General features: G+C 42.9%; 1 protein-coding gene across 1 annotated transcript in view; it reads right to left on the bottom strand.

Annotated features, from left to right (window-relative positions):
• FREM3 (FRAS1 related extracellular matrix 3) overlaps window positions 1-19,884 on the bottom strand; it is a 109,532-nt gene that overhangs the window by 42,721 nt on the left and 46,927 nt on the right. The window contains exons 5-6 of the mRNA XM_015422915.1: window positions 18,648-18,773; window positions 8,926-9,177 (exon numbers count right to left, since the gene is read on the bottom strand). Coding sequence (XP_015278401.1) covers window positions 8,926-9,177; window positions 18,648-18,773 — 378 coding nt within the window. The remainder of the gene's footprint in view (window positions 1-8,925; window positions 9,178-18,647; window positions 18,774-19,884) is intronic.

Genomic DNA, 19,884 nt, shown 5'->3' with positions numbered 1-19,884 from the left:
TCATCTTTTTTAAGCTCCTGCTCAGTTTGATCTATCTTTTTTACAGTCTCGTTGATTTGAGCTTGCTGTGTGTCTAGTTTTCGATTTATTGCCATCACCTGTTCCAGCAGAGAATGTAGTGCTTCATTTAATATCCTTTGCAGGTCTGAAGTTGTGTCCTGTCTGGGCACAACACTCGCTGGACTAGCACTTCCGGAAGACTTAGCTTTCGCTATTTTTTTTTCTCCTCTTTCCTCATTTGAGACACCATTTTTGATGAATAGTTTACTTTTCACTGAAAGTTATCACAGTTCTCCAATGCACTTGGTAAGTTCTTAAAAGTCCTTTATTTCGGTCTTTTCGCTTCACAAGCCTGCCCCACCCGCTTAAACAGTAAAGTTCGCTTATATTTGTCTTTTCGGAGGAGAGTCCCCCCCCCTGCTTCCCACGGGGCAGCTTTCAGCTTTTTCCCAATGTTCTCACTTTAACTTAAGTCACAGTTCAATGGCAACACAGTTTTCAGTTTGCTTTAAGTACCAAATTGCTTGATCACCTGGCGCTTGATCCAGTGTGCGCTTCTAGTTCCATCAGTAAACTCCGTAGCAGGACCGTCGGGGCATGAATGGCCCCCCTCACCGGCAGAATCACCGGAGGGGAAGTCTTCTAGCGCCCCATGGCTTGGAGCCCATCGCAAGGGCTCCATGGGGGATGCGGACAATCGTACCCCCTCTTTGCCACGAGTTCTGGCGATTGTCTCCTGGAGGTCCGGGAGAGAGTGACCGCCATGGCGAGCGCCGAAACCGGAAGCCCCATAATTATTTTATTATTGAGTGAACATCTGAGAGGTATCTGATAATGATCTTGTTGAATTATGATACTGTCTCCTCTCTCAGCACAATTTTTTTCTTAGCCACGGATTCAGTGTTTAAATGGGAATAACTGCATTGTATATCCTTCTATAAACACCTGAACATTTGTTAATAACATTTGAATTTATTTCTTTTCCACTGCAAGATTTATAAACACTAGGATGAAGTCAGCCATGATATATAGTTTTGCAATTTTCACTAACACAGTGCAGTTTTAAAACATTGATTTAATGGGTTTTTGTAAAAACAGTTGTGATAAGCACACATTTCAAAACAGAAAAGAGCAACATGAAGAAAAATTAGTAATGAACAATATTTGCTGTACATTTCTCCATCACAATGCAGATATGAATATTTCCACTGCACTGATGATCTATGCATGCATGTTCTCCTGTAATGAATTTGTACAAGCACAAAAAATGATAAATTGCCATTTTCCCCAATTGTGTACTTTCTTCTTAAGTGCAAATCAGCAACTGTCATAGCTTTACACATTAGCATTACTTTCCAGACTTTCCAAAGCCATTCTTCGGTACATGGTTCCTAAGGCAATGACCTGCTTTAAACGTTTTGCCTGCAGTTATCAAACTCCTTGCTAGTTCTTTGTTTTCATTTTTAGATATATCTCCTGCCATCATTTAAGAGAACTACTTAAGGCAGGGGTATCGAACTCATTTGTTATGAGGGGTGGATCTGACATAAATGAGACCTCGTTGGGCCAGGCCATATGTGTCATAAAAAGTAATGCCAGGTAGAGGAGATATGAACTTTATAAAGGACACAAACACAAAGGGATTTTTTTTTTCTTAAAATAAAAACATGCTTAAAACATTAGCTCTGTAAGCTGCAAAACTACTTTGGATTTATTGACATTCACCACAGAAATCTCATGCTCAGAGTTCTGAGCCTAGGACCCAGGTTAAAACATGAAATGGCTACGTGATTAAGAGAGTCTGGCGAAGCAAGTTATGATGCAGCAGCAGCAGAATTGGAAGCAGGAGATGGCCAGTTCCACTGTGGGCCTGATGGAAGCCCTCCGGGGGCCTGATCTGGCTCCCAGGCCGCATGTTTGACACCCCTAAGGCATTAATGTTACTTGTTATCAGTTATTTATGCTATTACTCCTATCACTTCCTTCCAAAAGTCTCCCATAATTTTCACAGTCTCCTCTTATAGATGTTGGCTACTTCAGTCTGGCAACTGCAACATTTGTAAGTTGCATCTGTTTTGTTTTCAAGTCTTACAAGAATGTACTTCTCTACCTTATACTACTTTACAGAAATGTCTCTTAATTACCTTAATCCGGGTTTGTGGCCCCTAACCCTAACCCAAAGGCAAGGGATCCGCTATTCCCTGAACCATAACCCTGCTAACACCCAGGTTTGAAATAACACACACACCCAGAGGGTTGGGTTGTTGGTTTTTTTACTAAAATTGGAATAAACATGGCCACAACTTTACTGGTTACAGCTGTAATGAGATTTGGCACAGCATGGGGTACCAGATCCTGTTCACTGACTGGCCCACCTGCCAGTCAATGAACCCCTGCCTGCACCAGCCTGCTGGCTGGGGTCACAGGAAACCCTGGGGTGACAGGTTGCTAGATCCCACAAGGGCGGCCACCTCGGAGTGGTCTCCCCTGTCACCTGAGCATGAGGGTAATCCCTGGCAGTGCCCTCGGGCTGGACATTCTTCTTGATCCTCACACCAAAATTCCTTAAGGGGATCCCCCTACTCAGGAAAATGGGCATGCAAGCCAGCTTTCCTGAGAATGGCTCCAGCACCATGCTGATGCCACCAAGTTGCAACAAGGAAGAGATTAAATGAAACAAACCAGCATTCAACCCCCCCACCTCACAACTATTCCTAAAAAGGGTCGGGAGGGTGGGCCAAACAGCCTGACATCAGAATATGATTTATTTTGACATATTATTGCTTTAGAACTGCTGACCTGATAAACTTAGCATGTTATTTAATTCTGGTTTTGCATATCTTAAAACATCTTCATCATGTTATATGTTAATTTGCTGTTCATCCCATCTGTAAATTTGAACCTTACCTCCCATTCCATTTTATTTGAAAAAGTGTACACGCACACGAAAGCTCATACCTCGAATAAATTTTTGTTGGTCTTGGACTCTAAATTTGTCCTTCTGAGGAGTACAGAATTTCATGGTTTGGTGTGATTAGAAACTGCCTGTAGAGACCTTAAAAGTCAGTGAACAACTCAAGAAGAGTACTGGTGTTCCAAAGAGAAGGGGTTTGAGTACTGGGAAGAGGGTACCAGCCATCTGGGCACCAAAAAGAGTCAGCATTAAAACAAATAAAGTGCATTAGAGTCTTTGGGAAAACACTGGAACAAAAGCCTCCCAACATAAAGATCTAAGTAACTGTGCATAATTTAAGAACCTCTCATTAGCCTGATATAGAAGAACAAAAGTCTGTACTTGTAATAGTTCTATCTTAGTAATTGGAACCCCTGATTTCACCTGTCCTTGCCCTTTGATGTTTAAATAAAAACTTTTGTTATTTTTGAATTTTAAAAGAGTCTTAATCGCCATTTTCAAGGGTTTAAGGCCAGTTCTATACTTTCCCTCAAGTTCCTGGGCTGAGCTAACACCCAAAATATACCTTACTGACAGGGTAGGACACACAAGGTTTCTTCAAGGGAAAGATGTTTCCAGGGCTGCTTAGTCAGTGAAGGAAAATAGAAATGGAGGGGAAATCTTGCCTCTGAGGGAGGGAAGTGAATGGGGTCCATCATTGCCCCCTTTCCATTTTCTCTTGTATTTGATACCTGCAGTGCCTTGCATCTTTGATAGAAGTGCTTTATACATTGCCCATCAAGTTGCCCATCAAGATCAGTACTGTCCAATTTGACTGCTAGCATATCTCAAAGGAAGCATTCAAAAGACGAGGTATAAGCATTCAAAGTGTGCCATAGATGAGCTGAAGATAATTCCACTTGCGCATGGGAGATTGCTGACCTGTCCAGCTGAAACATTAAATGCAGTACTGCACAGGAGGAGTTTTCCAGAGAAGTTAAGAGGGAAGGGGTGAGTACACCAGTTCTTTATGTTTGGATCAAAAACTGTATTAACCTGTATATCATTAAAATTTACTGGAAAATAACCTGATACCAAAATTGATCACATTGCCATCTTACAAGCAAATACTGCTTTTGAAACCAATGACAAAGATTTTTAAATTACAGAATTTTTTTTAATATTATATAATTATATGATTTATATTTATATGATCAGATGAATTTTAGATCAGGGGTGTCAAACATGGCGTGGGCTGGATCTGGCCCCCACAGGGCTCAGTTCTGGCCCACAAGCAACTTCCTTCTCCTGCTTCCTTTCCCAGGGCTACTGCAGCCACACCATAGCTTGCTTTTCCCCCAGCTCCCTCAGTGGCTCTTTGCTTCCTGCCTCCTGCCTCTTGCCTCCCTTCCTCCCCTCACACCCACACATAGTTCCCTCAGTGGCTGCTTCCGGCGGCATAAATACAAAGACAACCACGCCCCCTCCACAGCTTCTGCTTCCTTCTCCAGGGCTGCTCCTCCTCTTTTAGGGAGGAAGGGAGGGGGGGGGGGGGGAGGAGTGAGGGGGGGGGGAGAGAGAGAGAGAATAAAACAACGTTTTATTCCAGGTATAAGTAAGCTTTTGCAAGCACACTTCTTCAGAGGGAGGGAGGGAGGGAGGGAGGGAGGATGGATGGATTCTTCTGACAAGCACAGTTTACACTGAGGAAATTATTTTGGCTTATTCTGAAAAGTTAAAAAAAAGATTGGATTTCTCTGTTCCTATCTGGATTTTATTTTATTCAAAAAGACCCTGATTAGGAATTAGAACACTTGGATTGGTCCTTATATCTTGGAGAGTGGAGTGATTTTAGATGCCAAATGATAACAGCGCATCATTTGGCATCAAATGATAACTAAGACTTGAAGGCAAGCAATACTGCTGTGGTTAACTAGCAGTGGTTTCTTAAAGCTTCATATGCTACATTTATTATTTGGGCGGCAGTGTATGTTTCTTGTTATTTTGTTGTTTTTAAGATTTCAGAATTTTCTGCAATCTGGGGCATTTCTCAGGTTTGTAGAAAGATCTGTCTGTTCTATTCATGGTTCCAGACTCCGGATTTAAGTATTTACAGGTTTGGCCATGCTGAGAATTACCGTATATATACTGATATCTAGATGTCTTATTTTTCATAAAGTTCATTATGTCTATAGATCATATTTAGCAACCCAATCAAGACTCCATTTATTTTTGTTGGTGATGACGAATCATAATTATTTTCTCTATATTCTTCCCAATAACAGTCATTCAGGAGAATTAAAGTTTACTGAGACACTGATAGGATCCAGACTCTTAAGGATTCTTTGTTACAACTGAGGTTTCATTAATGATTTGGAGATGGGAGTAAGCAGTGAAGTGGCTAAATTTGCGGATGATACAAAGTTGTTCAGGGTGGTGAAAACCAGTGAGGATTGTGAGGCACTCCAAAGGGATCTGTCAAAGTTGGGCGAGTGGGCGTCAACATGGCAAATGGGGTTCAATGTGGCCAAGTGCAAGGTGATGCACATTGGAGCCAAAAATCCTAACTATAAATACACGTTGATGGGGTCTGAACTGGCAGAGACTGATCAAGAGAGAGATCTTGGAGTTGTAGTGGATAACTCACTGAAAATGTCGAGACAGTGTGTGACTGCAATAAAGAAGGCCAATGCTATGCTGGGGATTATTAGGAAGGGTATTGAAAACAGATCAGCCAATATAATAATGCCCCTATATAAATCAATGGTGAGACCTCATTTGGAATACTGTGTGCAGTTCTGGTCACCACACCTTAAAAAGGATATTATAGCTTTGGAAAAAGTGCAGAAAAGGGCAACTCGAATGATAAAGGGGTTGGAACACTTTCCCTATGAGGAACGGTTAAGGCGCTTAGGGCTCTTTAGCTTGGAGAAACGACGACTGAGGGGTGACATGATTGAGGTTTATAAGATTATGCATGGGAAAGAGCAGGTAGAGAAAGAGGTACTTTTCTCCCTTTCTCACAATACAAGAACTCGTGGGCACTCCATGAAATTGCTGAGCGGTCGGGTTAGAACGGATAAAAGGAAGTACTTCTTCACCCAAAGAGTGATTAACACATGGAATTCACTGCCACAGGAAGTGGTGGCGGCTACAAGCATGGACGGCTTCAAAAGGGAATAAGATAAGCATATGGAGCAGAGGTCCATCAGTGGCTATTAGCCACAAGGTATAGATAGGGGCTCTGGGGCAAGTGACGCTCTGTCTGCTTGGTGCTTGGGGGGGTCAACAGTGAGAGGGCTTCTAATGTCCTGGCCTCACTGGTGGACCTCCTGATGGCACCTGGTATTTCTGGCCACTGTGTGACACAGAGTGTTGGACTGGATGGGGCTTTGGCCTGATCCAAAATTGGCATCTCTTATGTTCTTATGTTCTTAACTAACAGCATGAAATTCTCAGGGGAAAGAGGATACCAGAGACAGGTCTCAAGGTTACATGGCTAAGTCAAGACAGATAACAGCATAGTGGCCAGAAACGAAAGTATACATTCTTGCTCTCACCCCCCATGTCTCCATGGCAACCATGCCAGGTTGACATTCAGGCTCTGGACCTCTGCAATTGTGTATTCTCTTGACAGAATTCCCATTGCAGCTATTTATATAGAGGGGAGGGGCTCTCAACACTTCCCCTGGCTAAATGATGCTTAGGTGCTCCTTTGCTTAGTAATTTTTTTCTTTGATTTTGGTCGCATCATAGAGAGTCGCTGGAACATCCTGAATTTTTTTGCACTCCAGAGATTCCTATCCCAACACAAATCCTGTGAAGAATACAGTGGTTTACAACACATTGGTACATTCTTTCCCCAAAAGATATTGTTATGAGAGGCTTCATTTTCTGAAAGGCTTTCCCTTGTCCAGCAAAACACTGCAGCACAGCAACTGGTTAATGGGACTGTTCCCATGCTTAAGAGTGTGTGCTAATGAAATCTAAGAGACAGCTTTCTGCTCAAGTCAGACAAGCAGACTATCCTGACGCCAAATCAAGTTGTGATAAGAAACATACTATGGAACAGTGGTTAATTTGCCATTAATGCCATTAGTTCTGAGAGTAGTACACAGCATGGGAAGCAACTCCGTCCATTGTTGCCAAGTGGATTTCTTTCAGGAACTTTAAGAAAAAAAGACCAAAAACCTGGCCTTTAAAATCTGGGAAAGAAAATAACTCTTCTTTTCACAATGGCTTAATTCCCTCTTTATTCTCCTTTCCTGTTAGCAAAAAAGGATAAAGAAGGAAGGATGTAATGCAAGTGAAAAGTATAATGGCTTTTAGACAAGTTCTGTCTAGTTAAAAGGCCATTATGGCTTGATTAACTCTACTCTTTTGGGATTTCTGTGGGCAGTTCTCTTCCTTTCTCTGCCCAGGAAAACAAAATATTATCTTTCAGCCTATTCATTTGCTCGTGTCTGTCCTGAATTCTTGAACTTTGGGAGAGCATTCAAACAGCAATTGACCAGAATGTTATTTTCTGATTTAGAGTAAAAGCACCATTTAATCCAAATTATTTATGTCAACAGAAAGTCAGCCTCAAAATTTTTATTACTAAAGGAAGTTGAGTATTTTTGAATTTGAAATTGTAACACATTTACAACATCAGAGGGTCCTGAAACAAACAAACATGACCTGTTAAAGAAAGACATGGATATTTCCCATTATTGTAAAGATGGAATGTAAGATCTTACAATTAAGTAGTGCCCAACTTTTAATGGACCCTGTTAAGTTTCTCAGGGGGTGCTGATCCTAAGTTTAACCACTAGACATGGCAGAGACCATCCTATATGGATGGCTAATAAAAAGTACACAAACCTATTATTTTTAACAAATTAAATGCAAAGACTTCTTTAATAAGCAGAATCAGTTCTGTCATCTGCGCTGATACCTTAGCACCTTCCGTTACAAAATCTGTTTGTTACAGTGGGTTAATAAACTCTTTCTCCACATAAACTGATCTATTAGTTAACTTTTGACAAACATGCAAATGCAACTCATCTTTAAAAAATGAACAAAGCAGTCCTATGCAGATCTACTATTTTATAAGCCCATTGATTTAACTGGGCTAGGGTTGCCAGCCCTAGGTTGGAAAATACCTGGACACTTTGGGGGGTGGTTCCTAGGGAGGGTGGGGCTTAGGGAGGGGAGGGGCCTCAGCAGGGCACCAGGCCATAGAGCCCACCCTTCAGAGCAGCCATTTTATCCAGGGGGACTGATCTCTGTTGGCTGGAGACCAGCTGTAAAAGTGGGAGATCTCCAGGCCTCATCTGGAGGCTGGGAACCCTAAACTGGGCTTAGACATGAATAACTGGACAGGTTTGCACCAAGTTCCACCTATGGTCCTCACAGGACTGAAGAGCAAACTATGCCTGACTTCCACTTGCATGTGGTTTAGTTACCATTTTTTTCCCTTTTACAAAATACAGCTGTTTAGACTTCAGTCATTAATGGAAGACTACCACAGGAAACTGCGCTTCCTAACCACCTCCTTTTGTGCTGTATTTCCCTGCTAAAAATCACTTCCCAGCTGCTTTTCACCACTCATGGGAAAATATACAGGTAGCATATATGTGTTGTCATCCCCTCCAAAGCTGGGTTGGCAATTTTTAGTGGAAAAATAGCACGAAAGGGATAAGAAGCCCTGCCCCATACATCAGTCTTCCAGCTGCAAATGCAGCCTCCAGTGCATTTTGAAAAATATACCAAGCTGCCTTGGTGGCCCTGATTGGGCTTTAAAACAGGTTATATCTTTTGCTAATAAATAATGAAATAAAATTAAAACACACAACACCTCCTCCCCCATCCAGAAGACAAACTACATGCAATTTAACATAACGTAGTCTGGACCTTTTTTTTTAATGCATATGAGGTAGGAATAGACAATGTATAAGAGGGAGAGGGGAATTACAGCTTGACTTCATAATCATGCAGATCTCTTTCATGCAACAAACTAACAAGCATCTCACATGATTTTATCTACTCACCATCATCTGTGTCTGCCAGAATGATCACTTTGGTGCTGGGGAATTCTGCTCCAATTTGTCCACCCATTGGCATACTTAACGTGACATTGAAAAATTCATCTTCTTCGTAAAGTGAATCATCAATAATGATGACACGGCAGGTTTTCTCTGTCTCATCCTTATCGAAACGAATGAGGCTCGTATGGTCTTCAGGACGAGAGATATAGTCAGAATAAGACAAGACAGTAGAGGGAACTGTGCCAGTCGCAGAGCCTACAGTTGGGGCAGGGGAGGAGAAGAAATTAGTGGGGGGAATCAGAATTACATGACAGATTTTTTTATGTGGCAGATTTGAGTTCTGACACTTTAGTACCAAAATACTTTTTTGGTTGATGCCCTCTCATCTGCAGATTTTAAAAGAAATTCCTCTTAAGAGCCCAGAAAACTTACCTCCTAAATTCCCTATGCTTCTGATTCTTTCCATGTTCTCTAACACAAAGCTATCTCTACCTTTGGGAGTGTGTTAGTTCCCCACAACTGCCAAGCAACTTTTTTTGCTGATTCTGGAGAAAAGGCCATGGAAAGAAATCATTTGGAAACTGTATTTTTTTTTCAGTTGTAGGATAAGCGAGATAAGGCTGTGACGTGAATTCTGTGACTTAAATATATGCCTTTAGTTCTACCACTTCCCAGGAATCAGCAGAAAACTAGATATGGAATAAAATATGGTCATAGATGGAAGTGTCTGGCCACACAGTCTTTTTAATAAATAAAGATAATTTCTCTAAATGTGAGCAGATTTCCCAATGGGCAGGACAAGTCTCCTATTCAAGTCTTCTTTTGGTTTCTAAACTTTCACCAGATCACCTACAAACTATTTTTGCAAAGCTGAGGTTTTCTCTAATTAAAAGTGGGCATGCTATACTCAGAGCTCAAAAATCTTTCCACATTCTATGCCAGATATTTATTTACAGAATTTATACCCCGCCTTTCTGCTCTCATAAATGCCAGCGAGGTGGCTAACAGATTAAAAACAAAACCACATCTTAAAAAACACTAAAACCAAAGCTAAAATGCACATACAAAAACAAAAACCAACAATTAAAACATAGGGCATGAAATACAGTGTGTACAGTCCTGGCTTTAAACATCTAATGGCCCTCCCTTTGCAAAGAAAATGAAAGTATAGGCAAACCAATCTCAGCATGAGATGTGTTGTAAGGATTGCACAAAACATTCATACTTTTACAGGATGAATTATCTTCTTGTCACTGCTTGCTGTAAGTCTTAAACTCTTAAGATTAATAGACATAATAGTAGATGAACGCATTTCACTGAAATTATGTTTAACTAACTTGCAGAAAGATATATTAGTTTTTGAAATGCTACTTTTCACATCCATCACTACTTTAGCTCCCCCCAAAAAAACACAACCTTACAGTGGATATCAGTGAAGTTACAGAAGTACAATTACAGTTTTCTCTGTTTACATATAAACATACAGTCTAATTTTTCCCCATGACAGCCAGACATACCAAATTCAAACACTGCATCCTAGAATTAAATTGATTGTACTGTTATAAATCAAGACATCTGCCCCAGCACATGAAGAACAGTTACAATTTCATTGTACCATCTGAATGAGACATATTTTATCTTCCCCTCCCACCTTCAGAAGCAATGGACTATAACTAGTTTTCACAGTGAGGTAAGGCTAAATTTTAAAATAACAAAAACTCCTTTTCAAATGAATTCAGCCTGCTTTAAAACAAAATCCCATTTTAAATGCTACGTAAGGAACTTGAATGCAAGGCACTCATGGACATACACCCTGCCTTCTCTGTTTCAATGGCAAAAGAAGGACCACTGGACTCTGATCCAGCAGGCTCTTCTTATGTTCTTATTAGCTTTAAAAGGGGGTTAGACAGATTCATGTAGGAGAGGTCCATTAGTGACTACTTTCCAAGGTTGGTGTCAGCATTCCCTTGAGCTGGGGCTTCTGGTGGGGCCCACTGTCATGGCCTCCCACTTGTTAACCTCCCTTTCCCTGCCCATTTGCTTGCAATGGCTTCAGCACCCATGCTTCCAGCTTTCCAGTATTGATGGAGAAATGCATGCAGGTGGTACACAGTGGCAGCCCTCCTGGCAAACACGGCAGCTGCACGCACCAGCCAGTGCTGTTAGGGAAAGGGCACTAATGGGGTGCAGGTGGTAGAAGGGCTTGTAACCAAGGGAAAACATACAGATGGGAAAACAGGTGGTAAAACATACAAGTGAATGGATAGAAAGGGAGACACGGGGGGCCTGGAGGTGGAAGGCTGCCTACTCAGGGCCCCCCAAAACCTAGAACTGGCACTGCTGCCAGCCACAGTGACTGAAGACTCCATATCCAATGGCAGCAAACCTTTGAATACCAGTGCTGGGAGGCAGCAGTAGGTGACAGTCTCAACCTCTAAAGCCTATTGACCTCGAGGGTAATTGGTTGGCCATTGTATGAAACAGGTCTGATCCAGCAGACTCTTTGTTCTTGATTTTGGAAGATTCCCCTTCCTTAATATAGCCCCCTCATGTCTTGTGGCTTATTGTCTACAAATCCCTCAACTCCAGTTAATGCCTTACTGGTGAGCTCAGGCTGTTTTCTAGCCCTCTGGAGTTGCCTTTCTGAGGCTGTGTAAACTTGGCATTCTATTCTTTTAGGGGGCTCTTACAAAGGGCCTTTTGTCGATGATGAAGATAGCAAGTGCTGACTTTGTATGTATTTTTAGAACCAAAAATTGTTGTCTCTTTGAGGATTTGGTTTGTGGTAGGTTTATAGGTGGTGGTGGGGAGTCGCTGGTTTGTTTTATTTCATGCTTAAAGGTATTTTTGGATTATTTCTATTTCAGTTACATTGTTAGGCATCTTGAGGCCTTCAGGGATAGGCAAGGTACAAACAGGGCCACCAAGAAAGGGGTGCCAGGGGACAAAATTCCTGGGCTCCAAAGTTTGAGGGCCCTGATCTGGGGCTCTCCAACAGTCAACCCAGTATGGTTAAGCTTCCCTGGAATGGCTCTGCTCTTCCCTTTCAGCTGTGGTTTCTCTCTCTGTCTCTGTCTCTCTCTCACACACACACACACACACACCACACATACACACACCCCTGACACAGACAGAAACAGAATAGTAATGAGAGACAGATGCTGGAGGTTGGCTCGGTTTACCTTCCCTGACCCCTTCCTGCACCTCCAGCCTCACACACTGTATGTTGGAAAGGCTGTGCATGCATCACATGCTCTTTCTCCCTCATACAATGGTCTGCCTAGCTGTAGTTAGTCCCTTGTCATTCTCCTACTTGCATCTTCCTTGCAAATACCCAACTCTTTGCTGCCCCAAAAAATATGATCTCCTAGCTGGAGGCAGTGGAAAAGGTGAGGAGAAGGAGAATTTCTCAGTTATCTCATGCTCCAAAGAAGAATATGATGGAGGGGGAAGGACTCTGAAAACTCACACTGTGATGCTGGAGAGGCATTTTTTCCCCCAGAATGAGCATTTCCCCCCCCAGAATGAGCATCAAGAACAAGGAAACACAAATTGGGGTCTCAAAAGAAATGGGAGTTCCAGATGAGGTTGCCAACTGACCAAAAAGAGGCTTGGTTTGCTCCTCTGCCTTTAATGGAAGCCTGATCTATAGAAATCACCAAGTAGAACTTTCAACAAAACAGAGCAAACACTTATTACTGACTTGTTCCTGCAATTAAGCTGCTGTGAGAGGCATTGGAGTAGGAGCCAGTAAGAAAAATTAGCAACCCCTAGATCTAGCTTGCATTGTGTTGTGGGGGGATACAGGATGGAATGGGGGGGTGCGGGAATCAGGGAGAAGTGAGGGAGGGAATTTAAGGCTGTAGTCCTCCTGTGAATATTTACATGCAAATAAATCCTACCATGGGGCCGTGGTGGCTCAGTGGTTAAGACACTTAGCTGCAGACCAGAAGGTCAGTAGCTTGGCAGTTCGAGACCCGAGTGCTGCATGATGGAGTGAGCTCCAATTTCTGGTCCCAGCTCCTGCTGACCTAGTAGTTCGAAAGCAAGAAACTCCCACTTTGGTGGGAAGGTAACAGCATCCCGTGCGCCTCAACATTTAGTCATGCTGGCCACATGACCACGGAAATGTCTTCAGACGGCGCTGGCTCTTTGACTTGGAAATGGAGATGAGCACCGCCCCCAAGAGTCGGATTCAACTGACTTTCGAGCAAGGGAAACATTTACCTTTAAATCCTACCATACTTAGTCACATATCCTTTCTACCTTAGGCATCTTTACTTTGGTGCGTCTCACTATATTCAAAGGGACTTATCCCCAGTAGTAACTTATGTCCCACCTACATTTAATTTATAGAGCAGGGCAGTGTTCTGGCTAGGTCCCTTCCTGAGTCTCATTGCTCATGGTTTTTCTATGAGTACTAGAGTTGCCAGCTCTGGGTTGGGAAATACCGGGAGATTTGAGGGATTGAACCGGGAGAGGGCAGGGGAGGGACCTCAGCAGGGTATCATGCCATAGAGTCCACCTTCCAAAGTAGCCATTCCAAAGCAGCCCGGGGAACTGATCATGGTCGGCTGGACACCAATTGCAATAGCGGGAGATTTCCAGGTGCCACCCGGGGGTTGGCAACCCTAATGAGTACACATTGTAGGGTGGGTTTTTTTTCCCTGATGGTCATATTGATCAGCGTGGGTGCTCCAAATGAGTGCTCCCTGCAGGTACAGAGGAGTCACCTTCCGGGCTGTTTTAAAGCACCTACTCCTGGAGGTGAGGGAAAGCTAGGGTTTGTTCTTCATTTTAGAGAAGAAATACTTTTGGGAAAGAAACTAGATTTCTTCACATCTCTCTCCTCTCCTTTAAGGTTGACTTGTGCTAGGAGGTTATTTGAAAGGGGGGAGGTTGCACCATACCTTATCGCAATGTGGACTCTGTAAATAAATCCAAGTAAAATCTGCTCTTTAATAATCCTGTCCCTTTTCCTTTAATGTTTCTTACCTAGTGAACAATTATTATTCTATTCATGGATGGAAATATTTGGTTTTGATCAGGGTCACATATCTAAGGTCCCATGATGGCTCTCAGCAGCCCAGGGTACAAAAGTCATAAAAACAAACAAAGGAATAGCCAGTGGAAGATCCACTAAGTAGCACACAGTAAATGGGGTTCATATTACAAGGAGTTTAAATACACTTGCATAAACCTGAACCCGGACAAATAACTTGACATTCACTGTTCACTTTGCAGTGTCAATATTTTGAGAACAATCCTAAATAGAAAGCTACTCAAGTCTCTTCAATAGGGCTTACTCCCAGTTAAACTGGGGATGGACTAGATGACCCTACTGGACAAAATAATTACAATATAAATATCCAGCCTTAAGACTTTCAGGTTCATATTTTCTTATCATGTACGATGTTAGATAATTTAAAGATGGTGTGAGCATTTGACTCATTTTTCTTAGCAACTGGTGGCACAAACGATGTCACAAATAAGATCACTGTGCATGTCTGCAGGAACAAAATGCTCACTTTTGTCAAAGCCCAAAAAGGCTGATCACTCTGAAAGATCCAAAATCCCAAGTCACTCTTGAACATTTTCTGTTCTCCAGTACAGAAAGGTGAAGAAAGGAAACTCATGGTTATAACGTGCCGTATTAACTTACTGATTAAGGAACAAACAATCTTGGAATCATTGACTTTTAAAAGGTTCCTGCCTTAGACTGAGGTTTCTTGACTGTGACAGCCAAGGTAACCAAGAAACAGAAGACTTTTAAAAAAGATTCTGTGAAATACAAGAAAAACCTGACAAAGCCAAGATTAGCTTCCATTTTCCTGCTCAGAGAGCATGCGGAATGCTGTTATCAAACACTGATTACTTAGTAGATGTATTGTTAAATTAGGGGGGGGGAGGAATTAGTCATCAGAATTCCTACATTTCACCGATCGGGGCAAATACTAGCATATCAGGAACTAGATTTTATTTATGAATGGCTATTTTACTAAGTAATTGCATTTTTAAATCAAATGTTGTCTGGTTTATTTTAGGACGTTGTGTCATTGCAACCTCTTTTTGATCATTAGTGCTAGGTATGCCGTTCAGCTCATATGGTGACTTGGTTCAGATGAAACACCTTAAGCAGAGTTACACCCTTCTAAGCTCACTGACTTCAATGGACCGAGAAGGGTGTGATCCTAAGAATATGTTCCTGGGTGTAAACTCTGTTGGTTAAACATGAGTAGAAATCTGAGCAGATCTGCTTAGGAATGCACTGTAAACCATGGTTTAGCACTATGCAAACAAGCTTTGGGCTTGCATACTGGATTCCCTCTCTCCCTCATTTACTACAAATCACAGCTTGGGAAAACATGTCAAATGGTATCCTGAACAAGTCTTACCTTTAAAAAAATACTGTTGTAAAATTAATATTCTTACTACAATTTGTTACAAGGAAGAGTTTTTTAAAAAATCCTCTGCCCACCCCAAAATTTCCAAATTGGATGTGCAAGTATAATCTCCATCACTCATATTTGGGGAACATGTGAAGTTGGGCAAGAAATGTCATGAATACAAAGAAGAACTGTTGTGTCTTGAAAGGCCAAACCTACAAAAAAGTCATTTATCTGAAGCAGTGGATTTTCTTTTTAATTAAAACAGAACTTGGATAAAGATAACTAAACAAAAGAAATATAAAAAAGAAAGAACGGGGCAAAACAAAAGCCATATTTTGCACAATAACCCATATGTTACTTAGAAACGGAACAAAAGCCTTAGTATTCTGTTTTTGATGGCCTATATTGATATTTACAGAAAGGTAGTTAATATAGTGTATGCATAAAAAATTAAACATTAACTCATTTTTCATCTGAACACTAGATTACCATATTTTCCGGTGTATAAGACGACTTTTTAACCCAGGGAAATCTTCTCAGAAGTGGGGGGTCGTCTTATACGCCGGTAAATTCGCCAGAAGCATCAGCACAGCCGCTGAGGGAGGGGCTGAAAACCCCGCTGCTGTCGCCTTCTGCGCCTGGGCGCGTCCTGCTGCTGGCACAGTGCGGTTCCCCTCTCTCCCTCCCCAGATGCTCTGCACATTACAACAGTCTACTATGTTTTCCGAGACAAAGAGAGATCACAATGTAAAAAGAAACAGTAAAACCTGAAATCGGTCAGCAAGCTTACACCACTTTATCTCTATGCAGGCCACCAAGTAAGAGTTAGCATAAAAGTCTGAGAAGCCAAAGCAATCTAATCTCTGTAAAAATGTAGTTACAGACCAGCTTTAGTACTTTCATCTTCCTATTACATCCCACAGCTGTGCTGACATACTTAACATCTGAAACTGACCACCAGCTGTCATGCTTCACAAGCACAACTTGACTAGCTATCTAACCTACAGTGGCATAAATCTTTCAGCATGTGCACCACGCAGAAGAAAGTGCTTCCTCATAAGGAAACAAAGATTTTTTAAAAAATTGTCTTACATATATTTTCCACTGCCTTCTCGTTACGGTATGAATAAGCTGAACAAGAAAAGATTAGACAGATATATCAACACAGAGATACACATATTGTATTAAACTAGGATGTACATGTTTCTGCATTTACCTTTACATCATTTGTATGAGGCACACAACTTTCAGAATCATTACTTTAGAAATCATTTTACAACTAGACACCCTATCTGGAAATTAGTCCTGCTAAATTCAGTGGGGATTACTCACAAGAAAGTATGTATACGATCACCACATCAGAGAAATCTCCAAGCAATTCTTGTGGGAAAAGTTTATGAATGAACTTGAAACCTAGTATATTTTCCTGTCTAAGTATGAAAATAAATCACCTGGTCAGGAATGCAATGTTATTTTTCTGTTATAATTTGTTTATCTATTCTCTGCAAAAACATGGTTGAAGCTTATACACGAAATACAGGAGAAAAATGCTTAAGTTTAATAGGACTATGTTTCTCAGTGAACAAAAGCAACCATAAACCTTAGTTCTAATTTGCTTGTGTGTGTGCTTGTGTGTATTTATGTATGCTATATTTTATATCTAATTATGAACCTGGCCCCCAGAGTCTGGATCAAGAAATCTGCACAATGGGGGTGGGTACAGACTAGAGAAAGGCAAGGCAACTCCAGAGAGTGAAGGAGGGATTTTTAAATGCCTTCCCTTCCCTCCCTGTCCTGGCTAGCTGCCCCAGACTTCCACGATCCTTCCCACCCAGGCCAGCCAGCAGCCCCCTCACAACTCCTGAGCATGGCCTGGGCCCAGGGGTTGCTCAGGAGCCGGGGGGGGGCGCTGTGGGCTCCTGGCTGGCCTGGGAGGTTGGGAAGGATTGTGGAAGTCCAGGGGGGCTTCCTTCCTTTCTCTCTCACCACCTATTTGCTTTCTTTCCACCCCATCCTTCTTTCTTTCACTCCTCTCTCCCCATCTATTTGCTTTCTTTCCCTTTCTTTCTGTCCCATTCTTTCCATTCTCTCCCTTTCTTTCTTTCACTTTCTTTCCCTCCCTTCCCTCCCTTTCTCTCCATTTATTTCCCTTTCTTTTCATTTCCAAACGAATACTTTTAAAAAACTTAGGCTCACTCAAAACTTTTTGCTTGTAGATATTTTTGGCTCACTATGGCCCCAGTCACACAGGCCGGATATCACGGGGGGGGAGGCGTGGCTGTTTGCCCCGCAGCGAAATAACGCGCGACTGCACAATCAGGCGTCCCCTCGCAGTCCCGTCGAGGTCCCGTGGTTAGGGGGGAGGTGCTGATCACACGACGTGCCAAAGAAGCGGCACGGCACGGCAAATGGGGTTGTGTTGTTGTTTTTTAACCTGAAGTATGCACATGCCCCGTTGGGTGCTTGTGTGCATCCCTGGAGACTTCGGGGGGAAAAAACCTTTTCACAATGGGGCATGGGCGGGCGCCGGATGCCACCGGAAACGCAATCAGATGCCCGCCCTTGCCCCACGCTTTCCGGAAACTAGTTCCTCCGAGGTACTAGTTTTTAACCACGCATCTTCGGAGGGAAGCCTCGGGTTCGCCACGGGAGCTCTACGCTTCCCAGATGTGGCAGTGAGATCGCGCCTGGAAAATCCGCCTATCTTCTGTTGCAGTAGCGTGGCTACTGCTCCGTGTGACCGCAGCCTATGTAGAATTTTTGTTCACAACAGCTGACAACTTAGAGAGAACACTGGGCTAGTAAAATTATATTCCAGGTTATATGTATCCTGTTAAGTCGCGAACTTAACAAGAGTCGGAGAGTGATTTCAGCAAGAATGCGGCTTTTATTCTTCAGCTTCAATACTTCTCCAACACGGTACAACATCAGTCAGCCAGAACCCATTCAAGTTCATACACTGGCTGCTCTGTATTTAAACATTCCCGGCTAATATAGCCACACCCATTGTACAATTAACAACCTATCAGGTTGAGCAGATAATGACCAATCACAAGCGCTCCCGCTCTGTAAAGTGATTGGATGACATATCCTGGACTAGTGCTCCTATTGGTTACATTATGTCATTAGGATCCTAGCCCAGGCCGAAGCTTTACATTGTACTTCAATGGCATGTTTCACATACATCAAGTTCCATACAGTTCAGTGCATTCAGGTCTCTTTGAATACACAACATATCCAATACATCTGTGGGTGTGTCAAGCAAATGTAAACTCTGCTAAAGAATAGAAAGAATTTCAGATTGTGGAAGCCCTGTAACAGTTTACACTACCATACCTTGATGTGTAGAACAAATGACCATTAATTCATGGCTAACATCTCCAGATCTCCTAACAGGAATAAGCAGCTCACCAACATCTTCCTCTATTCTGTACTCTGACCCAGGAATGTACACTGTAGATTCTGTAAAAAAGAAAAAGAAAAAAGCATTTTTTTAGAAAAAAGCATTTTTTTTAAAAAAAAGCTGAAAACAAAATTAAAGAAAATAATTTTAAGTTGATGGAGTTTGTATTTGCATTGTTATTCAGAGTTCCATTCCTTCAATGGAAATAGGATTATGAGGACATTAACAAGAAACTGTCACAGGAGCTCGGTGATGACTCGTCATTGTCCTCGTCACTCAAGCTCCCTTTGCCACCAAGCCCAGCCATAATGTCTCCCCACCTGGGTCTTCAGGAGTAATAGCAGCCTCATGTCAGCTATGCTGCCATGGGGGTGGGGAGGTTAGTTGTATTCTAATTGCCAGTGCGTTCCTTCTGTGCTTCTTTGCTGTTGTAACGCTTATCTATAAGTTCTGGAGGTGGTGATGTTGATGTCTGGGTTTCTCGGGAACCGTGGGAGAGTGCTAGGCAACTTGGAAAGCTATTAAGAAATACAAACACAAAGCCTCTTTGGGAAAGCACAACTAGCACACCAGCCTCTGGACCCAGGACCATGTTTACATGGGAGGCAACAGACTATCTAGATGTCACAGGAGCTCGGTGATGACCCGTCGCTGTCCTCATCACTCGAGCTCCCTTTGCCACCAAGCCCAGCCACGATGTCTCCCCACCTGGTTCGTCAGGAGTAATAGCGGCCTCAGACACCTGGACGGGGGAGGGAGGTTACGTCACCTTCCCTACCCACCCGTCCCTGCTGGATGGGGTGCCCTCTCTTTGTTCCTCACCCGTTCACCCAGGAGTCATCCCCAGCCTTTCCTCATTCCTCCATTTTATTCCTTTCTCCCCCCCTCCCAGCGTTCCCCGCTCTCCTGGGTGCCCTCCCAGCTCCCTGGCCGCTCCCCCCTACAAAGCCACAGACGCGGCTCCTGGGGTGGGGTAATGCTGGCTTCCATCCCTCCCGGCCCGGGTCAACGTTCTCGGCCGTGTGGGCGGGCTCCAGCAGGCCCCCTCTCCTCCAGTGGGCTCCAGCGGGCCCCCTCTTCTCTAGCGCGCCGCATCTCGGCTGCGCCACCAGCCGCTTCCTGGGGTCCGAGAGAGGGCGGCAGCACCGCTGCCCATTCTGCTGCCTCCGC

This window comes from Gekko japonicus, unplaced genomic scaffold (genome assembly GCF_001447785.1).
Source record: "Gekko japonicus isolate JY-2015 unplaced genomic scaffold, Gekko_japonicus_V1.1 scaffold110, whole genome shotgun sequence".
Lineage (NCBI taxonomy): Eukaryota > Metazoa > Chordata > Lepidosauria > Squamata > Gekkonidae > Gekko > Gekko japonicus.
The sequence above is the reverse complement of the archived record's forward strand: the minus strand, read 5'-3'. Positions and strand labels throughout refer to the sequence as shown.